We start from the raw sequence: 22812 nt of genomic DNA, 5'->3' as shown, positions 1-22812 counted from the left end.
GGAAAAAATGGTTATTCAGCCTTTCATTCAATTCGTCCTACCTAATACCTATCCAAAGATACCTTATCACTTTCTCTTGTCCCCTGTAGCTTTATCTATTTATCCTTTGTATTATCCATTACTCCTGCTTGCCCTCCCTGCTCCTTTCCAGCTCTGCCCCTCCCCGTCTCAACTCCTCTCCTCCTCTTCTCCTCTCCTCTCTTCTCCTCTGTCTTCACTGAGGATGTAAAGAGTCAGAGTCTCTAGATGTTGTTCACATTAGAGTGTTCTGTGTCCAGAGCTGCGCTCAGACCATGACATGATTCAGTCTGCACCATGAACTTGGAGGGGTTGGAGATGATCGGTGTGCTAGTGGTAGTTGTTCTCTTTGTAAAGGTTCTGGAACAGTTTGGACTTTTAGAGGCAAGCTACGACGGTAAGCAAAAAAGTGGCAAAGATTCTATGTTTCCATAATCTGGCTAGTATTCACACTTAGAAGACGATTGTCAGCATTTTAATCTTTTAGGAATTTCTATTTATGCTTTACTGTTAGATAGAAATTACAACTCTAGCATGTGAAGCTCATTTAGCATAAAGATGAACAGTCAACAGGTCTGTCTTGGATCTTCTTGTTTGTTTGCTGGCATCAATTTTTTTCTTTGTGAAAAGCAGGCTGTGTGCTGTAACAAAAAAATGCATTTAATTATTGCATAATTAATGGACATAGATACAGTGGATATATGTATATTCTTTATTTGTACATATTTTTGTTATCATGAGACCAAGAGTTTAAATGACAAAAAAATGTTATTCTATTCATGCTTTCTCATTTGAGATAGATTCTTAAATAGAGAACAAGTTCCAGAAATATTTGGCAGAAATACTCATGTTTCAAACCTATGTGATTATGGTATTGTATTAGTGTTATGTTTTAGGTTGTTAAATATTACAGCAAAATGAAATGTGTTTCAGTTTTGTTTATAAATAACTGTCAGAAACGTTTAGCTTCATTCATCATCCAGCACACTAATGCACATCTTAAAAGGTTTCCTGAAAAGTTCTCCTCAACTCTAGATTAATACAGTTTTACAGATTTCAGCTACTGATATAGATTTTCTCTGGTTAAAATGACCATATGCTGTTAAGCACAAGCGTTTCTGCTTCTTTACATTGAGCACAAGCTGTTTTGTGGGAAAAGATGCACAGCAAGGAAGTTCTTATTTTGAATGTGTGAATCGCTCGTTCTGCAACCACATGGCTACCTGTTATGTATAACCTGTTGTGGTGAACAATCTGAGACAGCATGCTGCTTAAAAACAGGACTTGTTGGCTTTGTTAAGATTGTGGTGGGATTTCTATATCTGGTGTTAATATAGGTCAAACATCCCTCTCTGTCTTGTGTTACGTACAAGTGGTTAGGTCAGTGTCGTTAAGCTAGATGCATAAAAAATGAATTATGATAAGATTATCATAAAAGACACTAAGTGGATCATTAATATCTTGGGTACATCTGAAAGTCTGCATCAGAAGTCTGTCTGCCTCCAGCGTTTCCTCACAAAAGAAAAGTGTTTAGTCCAGTCCTGACCCAGCCTAAAGCCAAACATTTACTGTGTTCAGTAATAACTGGATTAAGTATAGTTTTTTTTTTTTTTTTTGCCAAGGTTAAGCAGGTATAGTTTTCATCTGGGTAATAATTTTTAGTGTTTATGTTTTCTAAAATAATATTTCAGAGTTTCAGCATGATGCAAAACAAAACGTCCTCAAACGTGGGAGGTGAAAATGGCCAATGTCCCTGTGATGTAGAGTTGGATAGTACTTTTAGTTTCTGTCTGGCTTTGCTGCTTTCCCTGCTTTTATAGTCATACTACTAATTTCTATTGATTTCTAAACAAATTAAAATATATCATGCAGCAGGAGTTTTCTATCTGTGGAAGTGAGTGCTAAGTAACCTAAAACTTAGAACTTTGTTTTATATTTGTTGGTCCATGCCCATATTTTTGTCTGGATAATAATCATGAATTTTTTTGCATGTTGGAAGGTTTGCTGTCGACACAGTGATAATAGTCATAAAGACATTTTTTGAACAGTTGGTTCTTATTCCAGAATATGTATTTTTCATGATTTCACTGTGCATTTTAGTCTATAATTAAGTACACTAAGGCCTTAAAAATATTTGGAAGTTTTGCATCTTATAGGTAGAAGTCAAGTCAAGAAGTTAAGTTATTAGGATTCATACAGTATTTACATACTGCAACTACGTTGTCACTAACTTTGTTATAAAACGGTGCATCTGTTTCACAATTAATCCTGTCATTTGACTTCCTGTTAAGTTTGTTTTTGAAAACGTGGCTACTAAAAGGATGTTGATACTGTACTGATATCGGCTATAAGATAAGATATACCTTTTATTCGTGCACAGTGAGGAAATTTCTGTGTTACAGCAGCAAAGAATCACACTGATCACACTGAAGGATGTCCTAAACTATGTCAGAAGACATATCCTGTGGTCTTGCAAAGATGTTACTTTGTTTCAGAAGGGCTAAATTCAATGGCCTGCATCAAGCTAAGAAAACAACTATGGTGGTTGCTGATGGCTACTAAAACTGAATTAAGCTGTTCAATGCATTAATAAAACTTGGAGGGATAATAGTTAACCATCATCTTTGAGGAAGGAATGGGGTTAAAAAAACTTTCAATGATCTTGAATAGAGATTGTTTAAATGTTTAAAATTCAATCTCATAAGCACAGTCAAACTCATGTCTATGTTTAAAACTGAAAGTAAGCACACTTCCACATGCACAATTTAAAGATAACTCAAGAGATTGGGACTGAACTGCTGTGTTGCCTTTTAAAAAATAACACATCAGTGAGTCTAATCAGGGGAAAAGTATTTAGTTTGCTACACAGCCTAAAGAATGGTCTCTGTAGTAATGGAACAAGGTCACATGATCTGATATCCAATTCCAAAGTGATCGGCACGTCATGGTAAGAAAAGAGGCAAATGAAGTGATGCACCAATCATGGCATAGTCACGGCGTACGACACTCGTAACACGATTTGGTCATAAGTAGAGTAGGCTATATGTACAGTACTGTGAAATTATGCCGGAAGATGGTACGCACTGTCGTACACCGTGGCTAGTGATTGTGGACGTAAAGTGGAATGGTCGTAAGTTGTCTAAGACTACCTGTACCTGAATTATATTACAGGTTTTCCATCAATGGATTTTTTCTTCCCTGGTGGCCCAGACGTATTCCAGGATGATAATGCAAGATTCTATTATGGGTCAAATTGAGAACGAGCGGTTCATTAAGAATTAGACATAGTTTTCACACATTGATTGGCCGCCAGAAAGGACCTTCATCAATGGGAGACTTCCATCAATACAAGATCTCCCATCAATACTAGAAATTAATACAAATCATTTGTTACCATCAGTTATTATGAAGTTGCCAAAGATCATTATCTCAACATCTCTATGTCATCTGGTCCAACTGACTTTCCACTCTTCATCCTCTTAATCGCTGCTCTCACTTCCTCCTTAATAATTCTATCCACTTCCTGCTTCACCATCTCTACACCATCCAACCTTCTCTCTCTTTCATTTTTCTCGTTCATCAGCTGCTCGAAATACTCCCTCCATCTTCTCAACACACTCTCATCACTAGTCAACACATTTCCCTCTCCATCCTTTACTGCTTTAACTTGCAGCACATCCTTCCCAGCTCGGTCCCTCTGCCTGGCCAATCGGTACAAATCCTTTTCTACTTCCTTAGTGTCCAACTTATACAGCTCCTCGTATGCCTTTTCCTTGGCTTTCGCCACATCCCTCTTTACCTGCTGCTCTTTGTATTCTTGCCTACTTTTCTCATCACTCTGTCAATCCCAATTCTGTTTTGCCAACCTCTTTCTCCTTATGCTCTCCTGCACTTCCTCATTCCACCACCACGTCTCTTTGTCTTCATTTCTATTTACAGATGTCACATTAAGTACCATTCTAGCTGTCTCCCTTTTCACTCCTGCAGTAGTTTCCCAATCATCCAGCACCTCTTCACCACCACTGAGCCCCTGTCTGACCTCTTCCCTGAACCTTACACTACAGTCTTCCTCCTTCAGTTTCCACCATCTTATTCTTCTTTCAGTCCTCACTCTCCTCCTCTTCTTCTTCACCTCCTAAACCATCCTACAGACCACCATCCGATGCTGTTTGGCTACACTGTCCCCCGCCAACACCTTACAGTCTCCACTTTCCTTCTGTTTGCATCTCTTACATAGAACATAGTCCACCTGTGTGCACCTTCCTCCACTCTTATACATAACCCTATGATCCTTCTTCTTCTTAAAATAAGTGTTCACCACTGCCATTTCCATCCTTTTAGCAAAATCTACCACCATCTGTATCACACACACACATATATATTATATATATATATATATATATATATATATATATATATATATATATATATATATATATATATATATATATATAATATATATGTGTGTGTGTGATACAGCTGCAAATAAGTATTTGAACACTTGAGAAATTCAATGTTAAAATTTGGTACAGTAGACTTTGTTTGCAGTTACAGAGGTCAAACGTTTCCGGTAGTTTTTCACCAGGTTTGCACACACTGCAGGAGGGATTTTGGCCCACTCCTCCACACAGATCTTCTCTAGATCAGTCAGGTTTCTGGCCTGTCGCTGAGAAACACGGAGTTTGAGCTCCCTTCAAAGATTCTTTATTGGGTTTAGGTCTGGAGACTGGATAGGCCACGCCAGAACCTTGATATGCTTCTTACAGAGCCACTCCTTGGTTATCCTGGCTGTGTGCTTCGGGTCATTGTCATGTTGGAAGACCCAGCCTCGACCCATCTTCAATGCTCTAACTGAGGGAAGGAGGTTGTTCCCCAAAATCTCGCAATACATGGCCCCGGTCATCCTCTCCTTAATACAGTGCAGTCGCCCTGTCCCATGTGCAGAAAAACACCCCCAAAGCATGATGCTACCACCCCCATGCTTCACAGTAGGGATGGTGTTCTTGGGATGGTACTCATCGTTCTTCTTCCTACAAACACGTTTAGTGGAATTATGACCCAAAAGTTCTATTTTGGTCTCATCTGACCACATGACTTTCTCTCATGACTCCTCTGGATCATCCAAATGGTCATTGGCAAACTTAAGACGTGCCTGGACATGTGCTGGTTTAAGCAGGGGAACCTTCCGTGCCATGCATGATTTTAAACCATGAAGTCTTAGTGTATTACCAACAGTAACCTTGGAAACGGTGGTCCCAGCTCTTTTCAGGTCATTGACCAGCTCCTCCCGTGTAGTTCTGGGCTGATTTCTCACCTTCCTTAGGATCATTGAGACCCCACAAGGTGGGATCTTGCATGGAGCCCCAGTCCGAGGGAGAATGACAGTCATGTTTAGCTTCTTCCATTTTCTAATGATTGCTCCAACAGTGGACCTTTCTTCACCAAGCTGCTTGGCAATTTCCTCATATCCCTTTCCAGCCTTGTGAAGGTGTACAATTTTGTCTCTAGTGTCTTTGGACAGCTCTTTGGTCTTGGCCATGATAGTAGTTGGATTCTTACTGATTGTATGGGGTGGACAGGTGTCTTTATGCAGCTAACGACCTCAAACAGGTGCATCTAATTTAGGATAATAAATGTAGTGGAGGTGGACATTTTAAAGGCAGACTAACAGGTCTTTGAGGGTCAGAATTCTAGCTGATAGACAGGTGTTCAAATACTTATTTGCAGCTGTATCATACAAATAAATAGTTAAAAATCATATATTGTGATTTCTGGATTTTTTTTTTAGATTATGTCTCTCACAGTGGACATGCACCTACGATGACAATTTCAGACCCCTCCATGATTTCTAAGTGGGAGAACTTGCAAAATAGCAGGGTGTTCAAATACTTATTTTCCTCACTATATATATATATATATATATATATATATATATATATATATATATATATATATATATATATATACAGTTACGAGTTTAATTCGTTCCGGTACTTTATTCAGAACCTGAAAAGTTCGCATCCCGATACAAATTTCCCCATAATAATGAACAGAAACTTCGGTAATTCGTTCTGGACAACCAAAATATTACTTAAATAAAAATAAAGCCAATATTCACTAATATTATTTACTTTTAACATGTTATATTAAAATCATACCACATATAAACATACAAAAGAGGAAAAGATCTTTACCGGTACTTTCCTTTGAGAAGACTCGCTGCAGGAGACGACGTCAGAGAAGGGGAGGAGGGAGAGTTATTGTTTGGAAGGAGAATCTTATTATATTATATTATTTATATATTATTATATATTATATTATAGAATATTAAAGACAGTGTTATTAACACGAACGCTGAGACAATTGTTGCATTAGAGGGAAAATGAGAGCTGTTTCTTTAAGGCTACTATCAGTTGGTATTGAAGTCCAGAGTGAAATTCATTATGGGTATTGTACTTGGAAAAGACTGTAACCCTGCTAATCTATCTTCATAAAAACAAGTAAAGTGGTTATGCATCGGCTAATGTTGTCCATCTCATCATTCCACGAGCATCAACTAACGAGTTGTTACGCTGCCGCCGGGAAAAGTTCAAGCGGATAAGTAACACGATGCTCTCGCTAGGGACACAGGACGCTAACTGATGTGACGAGCTGCGTGGATAGAGCAAAAACAACCAACTTGCCTGCGATTTTTTGGTGAGCGACGTTCGTATCCCGATATATTTTGATAAACTGCGATTCGTAACCTGAATTATACGTATGCCGGGGCGTTCGTAACCCGAGGTTCCACTGTATATATATATATATATATATATATATATATATATATATATATATATATATATATATATATATATATATATTCCGCCCTCTAATATGCACTGGATCTGGTTTTATTGTGTAAGTCATTTGATTCTTAGTGGTATAAAATTCTGCCATGATCTTGTTTATCTTGCAGAAGTTACTTGTTCAATTACCTTGAAATGTCTATATCCCCACATACTGTATCTATGATTTAGTATGAATCTCTTAGAAAGGCTTTTAAAGTCTCCTAAAAAGAAAAATGTGAATTTTGGTTGGTTTTTGTTTATTGTTGATAAAAATAGCCACTATGTGGAAATGACTTTGTTCACTCTGATCACGGCCTCTCTGGAGGAGTGACACTGAGTGACAGCAGTGTCACCAAAACACTGCTGATATGACAAGTGAGGAGATGATGACAGAGACAAGTCTTTAAACAGGGCACTGGCTTTCAGCTCAAGTAGAATATTTGTATATGCTATGTTGGGTGTATAGAAGATCAATCATGAGCTGCATTATAATTAATGTATAATTGAAGTCCACGGCATTGAAGCTTTAAGAGCAGAAATTTGAGACAGAAATTTTTCTTTTGTAGGAGAAAGTGTACGACAGGGTGCCGAGCGAGGAGTTGTTGTATTGTATGAGGAAGTCAAGTGTGTCAGAGAATTATGTGAGGGTGGTAAAGGACATGTATGAGGACAGTGTGACAGCAGTGAAGTGTGCAGTAGGAATGACAGACTGGTTGAAGGTGGAGGTTGGACTGCATCAAGGATCAACTCTGAGCCCTTTCCTGTTTGCAGTGGTGATGGACAGGTTGACGGATGAGGTCATACAGGAGTCTCAATGGACTATGATGTTTGCGGATGATATTGTGATTTGTGGTGAGAGTAGGAAACAGGTTGAGAAAAGCCTGGAGAGCTGGAGGTACGTGCTGGAGAGAAGGGGAATGAAAGTCAGTAGGAGTAAGACAGAGTACATGTGTGTGAATGAGAGGAAGGGCAGTGGAGTGGTGTGGTTGCAGGGAGAAGAGGTGGAGAAGGTGGAGAAGTTTAGGTACCGGGGTCAACAGTGCAAAAGTAATGGAGAGTGTGTTAGAAAAGTGAAGAAAAGAGTGCAGGCAGGGTGGAGTGGGTGGAGAAAAGTGGCAGGAGTGATTTGTAATAGAAGAGTATCAGCAAGAGTAAAAGGGAAAATTTAAAGGACTGTGGTGAGACCTGCGATGTTGTATGGTTTAGAGACAGTGGCATTGAGTAAAAGACAGGAGGAGGAGCTAAAGGTAGCAGAGCTGAAGTTGCTGAGATTTGCGTTGGGAGTGATGAGGATCCACAAGATCAGAAACAAGTTTATTAGAGGGGCAGCGTTTGTAGGACGTTTTGTAGACAAAGTGAGGGAGGCACGAATGAGATGGTTTGGACATGTGCAGAGGAGCGACATGGAGTATATCTAGAATTCTGAGGATGAAGCCACCAGGAAGGAGAAATAGAGGAAGGCCAAGGAGGAGGTTTATGGATTTGGTGAGGGAAGACATGCAGGTTTTTGGTTTGAAAAAGGCAGATGTAGAGGACAGAGGGGTATGGAGACGGATGATCCTCTGTGGCGACCCCTAATGGGAGAAGCCAAAAGAAGAGGAAGAAGAAACTGTCTGTAAAATACAGATGGGAAATAGCACTTTTTTTATCCAATGCCAAGTACTTTCAAGACCAGTATCGTCAATATCAATAGACATAAATACAATATTTTTGAAAGCATCATAATCATGAATATTAAATTGACTAAAATAGGCTAGAATACTTTTGTTACATTATATATAAATGATTATACTGTATGGATCATTTTATTGTAATAAAATTATTGAACTAAAAAAATATATATAATCCATCACACAACCCATATTCAAACTCTCATACAGTATAATGTTTATAAATTCCTTTCCCTTTAAAGCTTTTGGCGAAGGAACAAGAGAATGTTGAAATTTTTCTCCTTGAGCCTGTTTTTACTTTGACTTTCCCGCTTTTGGAAAAATTATTTTAGACGGTCCTGATTCCAATATCAAATCAAATCAAATTGACAGAATGCTGACTTGTTTGAATGTTACAGCAGAAAACAGAATAGTTTCAAAATAGTTGTTTTAGGATTGAGCCATTCCTAAAAAAGTGTACATTTAAGAGCTGAATATTTTCTTGAACATTCAAATAACACACTGCTTTCAACTGAAATCTACTACTAAGTTGTAACACATGTTAGGATTGGTTGCATTTCATTAAAATGTCATCAGATAATATTTTATGTAACTTTAATGCTAGTGACCTTTTGAGCAGCATGCCCAGTAAGGCTCAGTAAAGCTCTTTTATTTATGCTTGTTTAAATAGTATTACTATAAACTGCTTAATTTTTTTATTGAAATCATTTATTGTAAAAATAATTTTTACCTCATTGTAAAATAAAGTTGGCTTGTAAATATGCTTGGTAATCTATCATTACAATTCCTGCAGTACATTAAAATTTAATCACAAATGCAATATTCTTAAGAACAAAATTGCATAGATACTTTTGCCTTCTCAGGTTGGTTGGAAATGAAAACAAACAAACAAAAAAAAAATAGACTTTATATTCATCATACATTATTAACTAAGTCTTTGAATTTCTAAAAACATTCAGAACAATTCAGTCTCAATTATTTATCATTTTATTTAGAGGCATGTCAACTTGACACAAGACACCCAACCCTCTCTCTCTCTCTCTCTCTCTCTCTCTCTCTCTCAAAAGTCTGTAGAGGTGTTGCTTTGTATGTGATCAGTGTGAAACCAAAAATAAGATTGCACAGTCACCAATCAGTCTCCTGTCAGGCTACTGCTTGACCATCTGGTGTCCATTCATGTATTGTGTACAGTATGTGAAACACAACGGACACTGCTGCATGCTGGAGATTTTCCATACTGACTCCAAGGGATTACACATTAGCCAGTCTAAACCGTATATATATAGTTTATATATTGTGTGTGTGTGTGTGTGTGTGTGTGTGTGTGTGTGTGTGTGTGTGTGTATATATATATATATATATATATATATATATATATATATATATATATATAATATAGTATGAGTAAATTGAAACTCAATTGGGATTCAGAAAACCCCTTGTTAAGTAAATGTTAAAGCAATCAGTACCATATATTTTTTTATACATACATTTTCAAAAATAGGTTTTTCTAAATCATGACCATTGATCTGTAGATATGCTGTAGTGCTGTAGTGCTCTCCAATGACCACGTGGTGGTGCTGTTAACTGCACTGAAAACATCTATGGCTTGTGCAAGATTTTCCATTACAAATTTATGCCAACATTTTAGATCAAATATAGCCCTGATTGTAAAGTGCATATAATTCTACTGTATTCATTATAGATATGTTACATAAAAACACCTAAATTGTTATTAAAATGAGGGACTATGTTAAAACAATACTTTAAAACAAAACATTTTCAACTTTTTTTTTCTAAAAACTTTGATTTTGTTTTTACTAATCACAGCTAGACATCTGTTTAGTTTAATAGATTTACGCATGCCACGTATTAAGCCTCAATAAATATTGATAAATCATTTTAATTTATCTGCAATGTCTTGCAAATCCATTAGATGGAGCTACTGTTGAGTTTACAACAGTCTTAGTCACTAAGTGTTTGTCTTTATAAACATTAGGCTGGTTTTACACAGGAGCATCGTACAGGTTTATTTCAAAGCAAACATTGTAAATTTGCCTTTAAATGTAGGACAGTAATAAAGTGTGTATGTAATGTAGACATTTTCTTTTGTCTTGGTTGACAAATTTTGTATAATGTTTCATGAGATGTAAAGGGGTCAGAGTATTTATTTCAATTTAGTTTTATTTGTAATGTGCACATCTAACAATGGACATTGTCACAAAGCAGCTATACAGAGCTAAATGGATTACAAATAAAACTTTTAATGTCATAAATTGCTCCCAATACATGAATCATAGACCAAATGAAATGAGTATAATGACCATAACAAATGGTTGTGTCCCTTTAAATTATATAATTATAACCAACAATAAATGACACACCAAAAATTCATCTATTTATTATTACACAAATCTGGCAGCGAATTTATTTAAGCACTTTCCCATTCTTATAATGGCTTAAGCTTTAGAATCGGAAAAAATGTAAATCATTTTCATACATCTTACTGATTTCTCTGGGATTCATTTTCAAAAACAAGCAGCTCATTTTCATATTTTATTTATCCCATGACTGATTTGCATGCGTCATCTATAAGCATGCACGTCAAAGCATAAAATTAATTTACTGTGTAGGCAGCTAATAATGTTTAAGGGGTATAATATTAGGTGGCATGGCAGGCTTTTGCTCGTATTATTAAATTCTGCCAGAGTAGGCAGTCTTTCTCTAAACATTTCTTTGTACTTTCTCATCCATCTTGTTGTCCCAGTGAGCTTCTGCATTCTGTAGATATCATTTGCTCATCTATATAGGGTGTAGCTCCACTATAATTTCTCTAATGCTGTTTGTAAAGACCTTCTTAATGGAAAAAATCATGCTGTTTATGCATGGTATTAATACAATACCATACCCCCTCTCCCTCCCCCCACATCTCTCTCTGGGAAAATGAATATAAATAAGCTAAGGATGGTGTAAAGTTGCCACCACTACAGAGTTGAGTATTTTCCTATAACAGCTCATCCTAAAGAGTTTTATTCCTTTTATGTGACAGCAGTTTGCTTCGCAGAATATAATAACACATTGCACTTGGATACATTTTTGTTGTGGAGAATCTGCAACAAGAATTTCTTCTTAACCTTTTTTTTTGGAATTATATCTTCACTAGTCTTTTCGTTGTTCATTCTCCGGAAGTTAACAAATGATGTTGCCAAGAAACTGGAAAACCTTTGCCGTGTCTGGCTTCACATATAGCTTTACCTCACACTGTTACAATGCACTGGAGAGTAACGCTAAATAAACTACTCTAACCACTTACCTTATCAACAGTTACACACTTTTTTCGATCAAAAGTGTTTACCTGGAAAACGATAGAACAAAACTACAACTAAAACTAATCACCAAGCCCCAAGGTATTGTAAAAAAATATTCAAGAATTTCTGACCAACGAGAACAGAGCATTGAGCTTTTGTACCTGTTAAATACATTTCAGGTTTCATTAGGATCACATTTGATCAGGCACATTCTATTTAGCCAAAATCATCAAAACCAAAGCATTTTTCAGCAGTGCTGGACAGTAACAAAGTTGTGTAGTAAATAAACAAACTGTATTAAATGAGACCCAGTCACAAGACCACAATCAATGCCCCACAGTTCTTGCAAGAGTTTGCATGTGGTAAGAATGTGCACTAAATTGGCAAAAGTATTGGGTCACCTGACCTTTCTTGCTATATGTGGTTCTTTTCCAAACTGTTACCACGAAGCTGGAGGCACTCAATTCTATAGGACGTCTTTGGATGCGTTTTAATACAATTTAGCATTCACTTGAAATTGGAAACCCAAACCTGTTCCAGCATGGCAGTGCCCCTATGCACAAAGAGAGCTCCTTGAAGATCTGGTTTACATGCTGTAGAGAGGAAGATCCTGAGTGGCCTGCTATAGAGCTCTGATCTCATCCCTAATGAACACCTTTGGAATGGATTGGAACGCTGACTGCACCCCAGGCCTCCTCACCTCCATCAGTACCTGCCTTTTATAATACACTTGTGGCTGATTAACACAAATATCCATAAGCACACTCCAAAATCTAATGGAACAGCTTTTCAGAAGAATGAAGGGAATTACAAGAGCAAATTGGGACTAAATGTGGAATGCAATGCTCAAAAATCACATACTTTACTTAGGACCAGGTGCTTTGGGAAATATAGGTTATCAGTCTCAAAGATCAATATAATCAGGTCCTTTTGTACTTTTTACATTTTAAATTGAGCAAATAAGTTTTTTATTGGTAACTCAATGGTTAATGCTTTGGGTTACTGATAAGAAAGGTGGGGGTTCAAGCCCCAGCACTGTCAAACTGCCACTTTTGGCCCTTGAGCAAAAGCCACATAACCCTCCATGATCAAGAGATGTTGTATATCATGGTATATATGTAAAGAAAAAATTTCACAGTGCTGTAGTGGACTGTATATGTGACAACTAAAATCCTCTTTTTTCTTTTACTTCTTAATTTTTACTAAGTTGAAGTGATATTCAGAAAGAGTTTTTGTATATTTTGCCCAAGTACAGGACTGGTGCACTTTATCCCCACTATTCTCAAGTGGAATAAGAATCAACTAGGAATATGTTTGAGGTGTAATTCCTAAAAAACAATAAAAATCTAACTGCTTTATCAACATAGCTGGATTGTTAGATGAACTAATAATTAGTTGCACCACATTAACTTGAAACGCAGTGGTTTCATTTTGCTAATGATGTTCTCACTAAATAGACGATCACTGGTCTTTTTCTTTAAAAAGTCATCTAAATTTGTGCAGATGCTGTAAAACTCATGAATGCAAATCAATATTGGGACTAGTGGAATGCTTGACTGCATTTTGGGCTACACAGTAAACAGTTCTATATTTCTCTCCTTTATTTACAGGGTGAATAAAGCCCAGTACGCTTACTCCGAGCACAGTTTAAAAGTTCTAGAGTTCCTTCAAACTAAATGATATCAGCCATGCAAATATCAAATGTGCTCCTGTGGTTACAAGTGTAACATTTTTTAAATCCAGGTCACAGGCTGATGTTTGTGTTTCTCATGTGTGTGTGCCTTTTGGGAATCCACGATAATGGAAATATCTCCAATAGATTTGGAGTTATACCAGATATGCATGATCAAAAAAAATGTGCAACTACAGTTACATCATAAATACAACACAAACTTGCTTTTACAAAAACAGCTTGTGATTACAAACACAAAAGCAATTCAAACTGAATCAATGTAGTCATTGCTAATGTTTTCAATAAAACGTTAACGTTTATTTGGATTTTTTTATTTCACCATTGGTTTGGGGAAAACACAATCTACTGATGAAATAATCAAACCGACAGAACTTGACTGCAACACAAGAGAAGTGTGTGGTTGACTGGCTTCTTGTAAAAGGTCAAAACTGTTCTCAGCATATGGAGAAGCAGAATTTCACTCCAGGTGGGATAAAATGGCAATCAGGGCAGACGTTATTATGCTTTCTTCTGACTTTTAAAGCAGTAGCCTAAACAGTAGTCTGAAAATTAATATCTAAATTAATTCATACGTATTTACTCATTAAATAAAAAATTCATTTTATGAAATGAACAAAATATTACCTATGCCTACTGGGTTTCATTAATCATATGACAGTATTAATATACTGTATGTCTATTTCTTCATTTTAACTTTGTTGGGGGCTGCGTCTCGTTTAAGCAACTGTTTTCATGAAAACCTCTTTTTTATCAAAAAAGATGTATTGAACTAATAAAGCCCTCATCCACCCCCTAGTAAAATGTAATTGGTCGAAGACCTTCAGCTCATTAAACTAAACAGTTCCTATAAAAATTTGCTCAATATATTGAATTAAAATACCAGCCACTGCTCTATATTTGCAATGTACTGTGCTGACTTTACATTTATAGTAATTGCTTATATGTTACAGCACAGAACTAAGCATTCATCAATACTAACATTATATTAGTATGTGTATCTGTTAACCAAATGGGCACTGGAAGATACTGTAAATCATACAAAATATCACATTAAATTGGAGTAAAATGTAGTAGTTGAATTAAACAGATGGTCTTATAAAAAGCTGAGAGTGCACTTGTTTTCAACACTCTATTAATTTTACATTTTGGCAAAATCCAGATATCGTTTATGTATTATGCGGTTTTAAAATTTTAATATCATGAATCAATTATTATTGTAACCATTGTATGTACTGATTCAATTTAAATAGGCTTAAAGTCAAATATATATCCTGTTCAAGGTAATTTAAATTTTCAGGGTATTTAAGGCATGCAAATGAATAGCAATATGATGTAGACTTTTTGAAGGTGGAGGCATTCTTATCAACACTGCTGGTGTTGATTTTTAAAAAATGTTTTACTTTAATGTTCAGTGTAGAAGTTCTGTTTTTATGAATGGCTGGCTTTCAATAGTGGTTCATGTTCTTGCAGCATTTTATGCTGAATAATGTTCCAACTTCATGAAAACGCCTTTATCATCTGCAGGCTGTTGAATGTTCCATTCTATTTTGTAGTAAGGGCACCCCATTGCCTCTTTCTTCCTTTTAACTCTCACTACTTTCATTAAGCTCTTGCCCCCACAGAGATGATTTAGTTTTTCGTATTACTGCGCCAGGGGTGCAATTCCTCTGCATTCATTTCCTACCCAAGACAAATTCATAACAGATTACTTCATTATGACATAGTTGTTCAAGGTCCTACTCAAAAAAGTTAAGCCCCAGCTCTAATATGGTTGTCATCCGATTGTTTGATTGATGTGTGTAATGTAGCCTGAACATTGCTAATCATGGAGGCATGTTGTATTGCTGATTGCAGTAGCCGTGCTTAGTGACATAGACACAAAGGGTCACTTGAGCACTTGTGGGCGTATTGAAGATGGCCGAGCTATTGATCCAGCATGACTGATTCGTGTTGTAGTGATCGGGTAAACACAGCTGTTATTTCTAGAAGAGTTTCCAAGTGTGCATTTTTGCTATAATGGTTGTTTAGTCTGTCCTATTAAAGCGTCGCAGTGCTCAATTGCTACACACTGACTGGTGCTTTGAAGAATGCAATGTGTTTGATTTTCTGAATAGACAACAGAGGAGTTGACAGGCAGGTAAAAGCAAATGTTTGCATACAATTCGGACAAGAGAAGACAGAGAAATTCATGTTAAACCAACACAAATGTAGATTGTATTTCACAGTTTATTAATCACAAAAAAAAATCCAAATGATATGACATCAGTGAATGTGGTATAACTGGTTTTTAACTATGAAATTGGTGTGGTATTGTGGGCAAATCAGCAGTGGCCCAGTTGCTGCTAATCATTACATTTAGTATTTAATTGATTACTAAACAGCATGTCATACTTCTTACAGATCACTTTTGTGTTTAATAATCCAACATTCAATAAGTCCTCCTCTGTAGCTTTAAACCATCATAATGATGTAAGTGTAAAATAAGTGCAAAATATAGATGTTTTTCATTTTGTTTCGTTTACTAGGATTTGATGCTGTGCATTAGACCCATCAGTGTAGTGTTATTGTTCATTCGAATTCATATTCCTTTTTACCTCACTTACATGTACACCGAATGTTTTTATATTGAGAGGAATTTTGTCTGAAGGCTCAGCTTTCAATCAGAGATCCTAGAGTCTGCCTGCTGCAAATCAGTTAAACCAAGACGCACAGTTGCTGATTCACTGTGCTGATTGTTAATCACATATTCAGCAGGTGTGATGGAGGTATTAGTGATGTCTGTGTGATTAGTTCCTCATACGCAGCAGGCACAGATCTTTTTACTCTACCTCTCTGAAGCATAATCTAAAACTCCATGGTATTCTCTGGTATTCTATTTCAGCCATCTTTGTTCCACGTCCCTGTTTTTTTGTTAAGAGCACAAAGAGAGCCTCGGTCAGTGGAACTGCTGTCGCAGTTAGACAGACCGAAATACATGTCAGTGTTATCAGGCTAGGTCTCTTGATCCTACTCTCCAGAACAAAGACAAGGGTGAATCTTTAGTTTGCTCACATCCCATTATCCTGCTTACGGCAAAACATCTAGTTCAAGTGCAGAGCTGAAAGAATTGAGTACTACTAATAATAGCTCTATTTATCTCTAAACAGAACAGATGTATGTGCTTAAAATTCAATGTTTATTTAGTGCTTTTAACTATGGTCACGTACACAAAGCAGCTGAACAGAAAGCAGGATTATAAAATTCAAATTTGCTTTATCCTTCAAAATCCGACAAATCTATTTTATGCTTCTATTCCTGCAAATCTATGTATCCCTAATGAAGCAGGTCAAAAATGACAGTAGAAAGAAAAAACTTACTGAGGCAACAAGAGAAAGAAACCTGGAGAGAAACAAGACTCAAAACTGAGTCCATCCTCATCTGGGTGACACCAGTCATGATACTATACGACTTTAAATGTAAATTCAAAATTCAAGAAAAACGAAACTTGCTTATCATCAGAGGTTTAACTCTGGTATCAAACAGTTAATTTATTGAGACTTGAGTGTGTAGTGGAACTGTTTATGTCTTCATGTCTTTAAGCTGTCCAAGAAACAATGTTACAGCCATCTTTAACTAATGTAATTTTTTGTCTTCTTTTTGACAGATAGCAAATATTAACAAGGAACAACAAATATCCACAAATGTAACTTTGCAGAATTATGTAAAATGTTTTGTGTGATACAGAAACGAAAATACTGCGTATTTTTGTGCCACATTGTGTATGCAGCTCTGGTCAGGGCATCCACAGATCATAGACTTTAATTGCTCGCATTTCACACCGGGTGCCTTTTATAAATATGACAGGCTAATTTTAATGTTTTCCAAAATACCAGAGACCTCGTCCCATTTGCATACCATAACAGGTATCACTGAGTGGCATGTAATTAGTCCCATAAGACATCCCAACTGGTCTGCACACATCGTAATGACCCCATTATAGATTCTCTTTCATGTCATGTAGCTGTCATCAATATGATGAATGATGTTTTTGTAGCACGGCAGTTCCTCATTTTAGAACACACCATTTTAGAGCATGACACTAAACAGCTGGGTGCTTTTAATGAAGTTTCAGTGGAATAATTTGAAAGTATGGAGTGAAATAAACTCAACCAAACTGTGCTTGAGCTCACTATGTTGGCTGAAGGCCTAATCCTGAGACTCTAACTATAAATTAACCAAACTTTGCTTGGAATTTACTTTGAAAGTAAATCTATTTATCTGGTCTTGAGTTCAGTCTGTGCAGGGTTTCACATGTAATCAATTGGTTTTCCTCTTGGTTTCTTTAGCTTTCAAACCATCATATTTTATTGTTGTTTTTTTTTTTTTTAAAGGCGCCATTGCCAAATATATATATATATATATATATATATATATATATATATATATATATATATATATATATATATACATACGCATGCACGCACGCACGCACACACACACACACACACACACACACACACACACACACATATATATATATATATATACTAAACAAAATTATAAACACAACACTTTAGTTTTTGCCCCCATTTTTCATGAGCTGAAGATCTAACACTTTTTCTATGTACACAAAAGGCCTATCTCTCTCAAATATTGTTCACAAATCTGTGTAAATCTGTGTTAGTGAGCACGTCTCCTTTGCCAAAATAATCCATCCACCTCACAGGTGTGGCATATCGAGATGCTGATTAGACAGATTGATTATTGCACAGGTGTGCCTTAGGCTGGTCACAATAAAAGGCCACTCTAAAATGTGCAGTTTTATCGCACAGCACAATGCCAAACATGTCGCAAGTTTTGAGGGAGTGTGCAATTGGCATGCTGACTGCAGGAATGTCCACCAGAGCTGTTGCCCATGAATTAAATGTTTATTTCTCTACCACATACTATATAGTTTAAAATAAAACATTAATTATGTTCATTCTTATTGAGGGTTTCAATCATTCTGGAGGCCGTTGTATGTACATCATAAACTATAATAAACTGTTATTTGTATGTACATCATAAACTATAAAGTATACATAATTCTGTCATTTTTATCATCACACTTTACAGATGTGTCTAGGTTTTAAATAAGACGGATACCAAATGTGACTTCAATGTCTTCACTTTAACAAAAGAAGTTAGGTAAACACCAGTGACTTCAACTGAAGGAAATAACGTTTACTTTATAGCAAACCTATAGATGTTACTTTTAGTCAGTGAGTTTTGGCATCAAGTAGAAGGGAAGAAGGTGCAAGAAACCTCTCTTCATCTAAAGAGGTAAATAACTGCTGGAGCGTGCCATGGTGGGATTTTATGCTTAGTCGAGCAAGCATTACTGCTCTGAACACACACAGCGATAAAAGTAGGATCGCACTGGTTTAGCTCGGACTGTGGAGCTGTGACACAGCTGCATCTCTGTGCCACCCATTGGTTTAGCATTTTAGCGCTTAGGGTTTAGTAGATTTTGCCATTGATTGTGTAATCTAAAAAAGGATTACAGAGTATGATTACTATTCCTCCCTTTCTTTATGAAAAACCAAAGTGTAGGTAATATAGCACAGAGCTTTACTTCTTACTACCTGTTTGGATTTAGTGCTGATAAGCATCAACAAGGGCAGGGTGGCCTTCACCTTCCATGCAAATCTGAAAGACTTCCAAAAGTGTTTGAGAAAAAAAACTATTTCCTGAGCATCATTAATTAAAAGACAAATCAGAGATTTATCCTCTGCTGGATGGTGATAAGAACAGGACAGGGTTTTGTTAATCCTCATGGTGACTTTGTAAATATTGTAATCTTTTAAGGCACATCCTGAAGGGTAAGAACTGTCAGAATCCTGAGGCATTAAGAGGTAGATGAATGTGTGAAGACAAGCTAAAGGATGTCCTGCATTGGAAAAGTACTGTTGTGTGGTTATAAGTTAAAAAATGTTTAGGTCCACAGTAGGCAGTGTATTTATATATTTGTTTTTATTTTGAAGAAATTTCTTGTTTGTTTATTTGTTTTCTTTGATTCATAATATTCTAAAGAATTTACTGGATCACAGATGTTTATTTATATCAAGCTTTATGGTAAATTATAACTGTTTAGCTCGGGTAGTAAACAATGTAATTACCATACTCACTATACGGTAAATAGCATTCCAGTTTTGCTGTTATAAAAAAAAATTCGGCAATCTCAAAGATGTTCAGTAGGGTTGTAGTCAGGGGTCTGTGCAGTTGTTCCAGTCTTTACAAATAACATACTAAGGGTTGGTTCTAAATGAACCGATCAGATTAAATAGGCACAGTCTCCATATCACCATATCACTATACTGAACGTCTAAGTTCGCAAGGAGGATTCCAGACATCAAAGGCACTGTGGCTTATAAATTAAGTGAAAGTAATATGTATTCATGCCATTAAGTGAAATTATTTTAATGTTCACAAACATGCATTAAATAAAACAAACAAAAAAACAATCAGGCCTGTTATTTTTATACTAAAAAAATATTTCTCCCAAAACACAGTTTAAAGGTTTTGTCTTCTTATAAAGGATAATCCTTCCAGGAAAACAAAGGAAAGTGAAAAACTATTAAGAAAAAGGAAAAATAGTCATGTGACATTGAAAAAGGGAAAAAATTCTACTACTTCTTTACATTCTGTTTCAATTATCGAGAGTGTATGGTGTGTTAACATTAAAGGTGCTAAGTTCACTCCAGGAAATCACACTCTGTGACTGCATACTGTTGGCTTGCCATTCAATCGTCCAACATTGAATCTGAGAGAAATTATCAAAGGAAAGCAAAACAAAAAAACAACCTGCATAATGCATAGAACTTATCAATCATTGGCATTCACTTATTCACACTTTTTTCTCTTTTTCAAAGTAAATTATTTTACAAGGAAATCGTGAAAAATATACCCTTAATATTAAACAGACATATTATTCTAGGACAACTATAAAATGAACTGAATGTCATACATAAATTCTTCTTTTTCTTTCGTCATCTCCCATTAGAGGTTGCCACAGCGGATCATCCGTCTCCATACCCCCCTGTCCTCTACATCTGCGTCTTTCACCCCAACCACATGCATGTCTTCCCTCACCACATCCATAAACCTTCTCCTTGGCCTTCCTTTTTTAATCCTTCCTGGTGACTCCATCCTCAGCATTCTCCTACCGATATACGCCATGTCCCTCCTCTGCACATGTCCAAACCATCTCAATCGTGCCTCCCTCCCCTTGTCTTCAAAACGTCCTACATGAGCTGTCCCTCTAATGAACAAATTTCTAATCCTGTCCATCCTCGTTACTCCCAAAGAAAACCTTAACATTTCCAGCTCTGCCACGTCCAGCTCCACCGTCTGTCTTGTACTCACTGCCACTGTCTCTGAACCAGGTCTCACCACAGTCCTATAAATTTCCCTTTCACTCTTGCAGATACTCTTGCAGATATCACACATCACTCCTGCCACTCTTCTCCATCCACTCCACCCTGCCCGCACTCTTTTCTTCATTTCTGTAACACACTCTCCATTACTTTGCACCATTGACCCCAGGTATCTGAACTCCTCCACCTTCTCCGCCTCTTTTCTCTGCAACCGCACCTCCAGCTCTCCAGGCTCTTCTCAACCTGCTCCCTACTCTCACCACAAATTACAATATCATCTGCAAACATCCTAGTCCATGAAGACTCCTGTATGACCTCATCTGTCAACCTGTCCATCACCACTGCAAACAGGAAAGGGCTCAGAGCCGATCCTTGATGCAGTCCAACCTCCACCTTGAACCAGCCTTTCATTTCTACTGCACACTTCACTGCTGTCCCACTGTCTTCATACATGTCCTGCACCACCCTCACATACTTCTCTGACACACCTGACTTCCTTATACAATACCACAACTCCTCTCTTGGTACCCTGTTGTAAGCTTTCTCTAATTCCACAAACACACAACTCCTTCTGACCTTCTCTATACTTCTCCATCAACATTATCAAAGCAAATAATGCGTCTGTGGTGTTCTTTCTCTGCATCAAACCATACTGCTGCTCACAGATGGTCACCTCTTCTCTCAGCCTGGCTTCCACTACTCTTTCCCATAACTTCATGGTGTGACTGATCAACTTAATTCCCCTGTAGTTACTGCAGGTCTGCACATCTCCCTTATTCTTAAAGATCGGTACCAGCACACTCCTTCTCCATTCCTCAGGCTTCTTCTCACCTTCCAAAATTCCTTTTAAACAAACTTGATAAAAACTCCTTACTAATCCTATCCACTTCCTGCTTCACCATCTCCACACCATCCAACCTTCTCTCTCTCTCATTTTCCTCATTCATCAGCTGCTCAAAATACTCCCTCCATCTTCTTAACACACTCTTCTCACTAGTCAACCTATTTCCATCTCCATCCTTTATTGCTCTAACTTGCAGCACATCCTTCCCAGCTCGGTCCCTCTGCCTGGACAATCGGTACAAATCCTTTTCTCCATCCTTCATGTCAACTTCTCATACAGCTCCTCATATGCCTTATCCTTGGCTTTCGCCACATCCCTCTTCACCTGCTAACGCATCTCCTTGTACTCCTGCCTACTTCTCTCATCACTCTGTCGATCCCAATTCTGTTTTGCCAAACTCTTTCTCCTTATGCTTTCCTGCACTTCCTCATTTCACCACCACGTCTCTTTGTCTACCTTTCTATTTACAGAAATCACCCCAAGTACTTTTCTAGCTGTCTCCCTTATCACTTCTGCAGTAGTTGCCCAATCATCCAGCACCTCTTCACCACCACCGAGCCTCTGTCTGACCTCTTCCCTGAACCTCACACTACAGTCTTCCTCCTTCAGTTTCCACCATCTTATTCTTCTTTCAGTCCTCACTCTCCTCCTCTTCTTCTTCACCTACAAAACCATCCTACAGACCAACATCAAATGCTGTCTAGCTACAATTTCCCCTGCCAACATCTTACAGTCTCCAATCTCCTTCAGTTTGCATCTCCTACATAGAACATAGTCCAAATGTGTGCACCTTCCTCCACTCTTATGTGTCACTTTATGCTCCTCCTTCTTCTTAAAAGAAGTATTTACAACTGCCATTTCAATTCTTTTATCAAAATCTACCACCATCTGCCCTTCCACATTCCTCTACTTAAAACCATACCTACCCATCACCTCCTCATCACCTCTGTTCCCTACACCATTTCTCCCTCCATCCACACCATGATAGAACAGAATGTCATAGATAAATGTCATCAAATAGTCACATGCTCCAATTCTAATGAGCTAATTAGCTA

General features: G+C 37.2%; 1 protein-coding gene across 6 annotated transcripts in view; it reads left to right on the top strand.

Moving 5' to 3' along the window:
• Positions 1 to 22812, top strand: part of kcnip4a (potassium voltage-gated channel interacting protein 4a) — a 161281-nt gene that overhangs the window by 90510 nt on the left and 47959 nt on the right. Inside the window, exon 1 of one of the 6 annotated variants that reach the window (XM_046851431.1) lies at positions 271 to 415. The exons of the other annotated variants lie outside the window; for them this stretch is intronic. Within the exon in view, the coding sequence (XP_046707387.1) occupies positions 316 to 415 (100 nt within the window). The 5' untranslated portion in view covers positions 271 to 315. Of the gene's footprint in view, positions 1 to 270; positions 416 to 22812 lie in introns of those variants that run through there. 6 annotated transcript variants of the gene reach the window in all.

The sequence above is a fragment of the Silurus meridionalis genome, chromosome 6 (assembly GCF_014805685.1).
Source record: "Silurus meridionalis isolate SWU-2019-XX chromosome 6, ASM1480568v1, whole genome shotgun sequence".
NCBI lineage: Eukaryota > Metazoa > Chordata > Actinopteri > Siluriformes > Siluridae > Silurus > Silurus meridionalis.
Note: the sequence above shows the minus strand (reverse complement) of the source record. Positions and strands in the feature narration are given on the sequence as shown.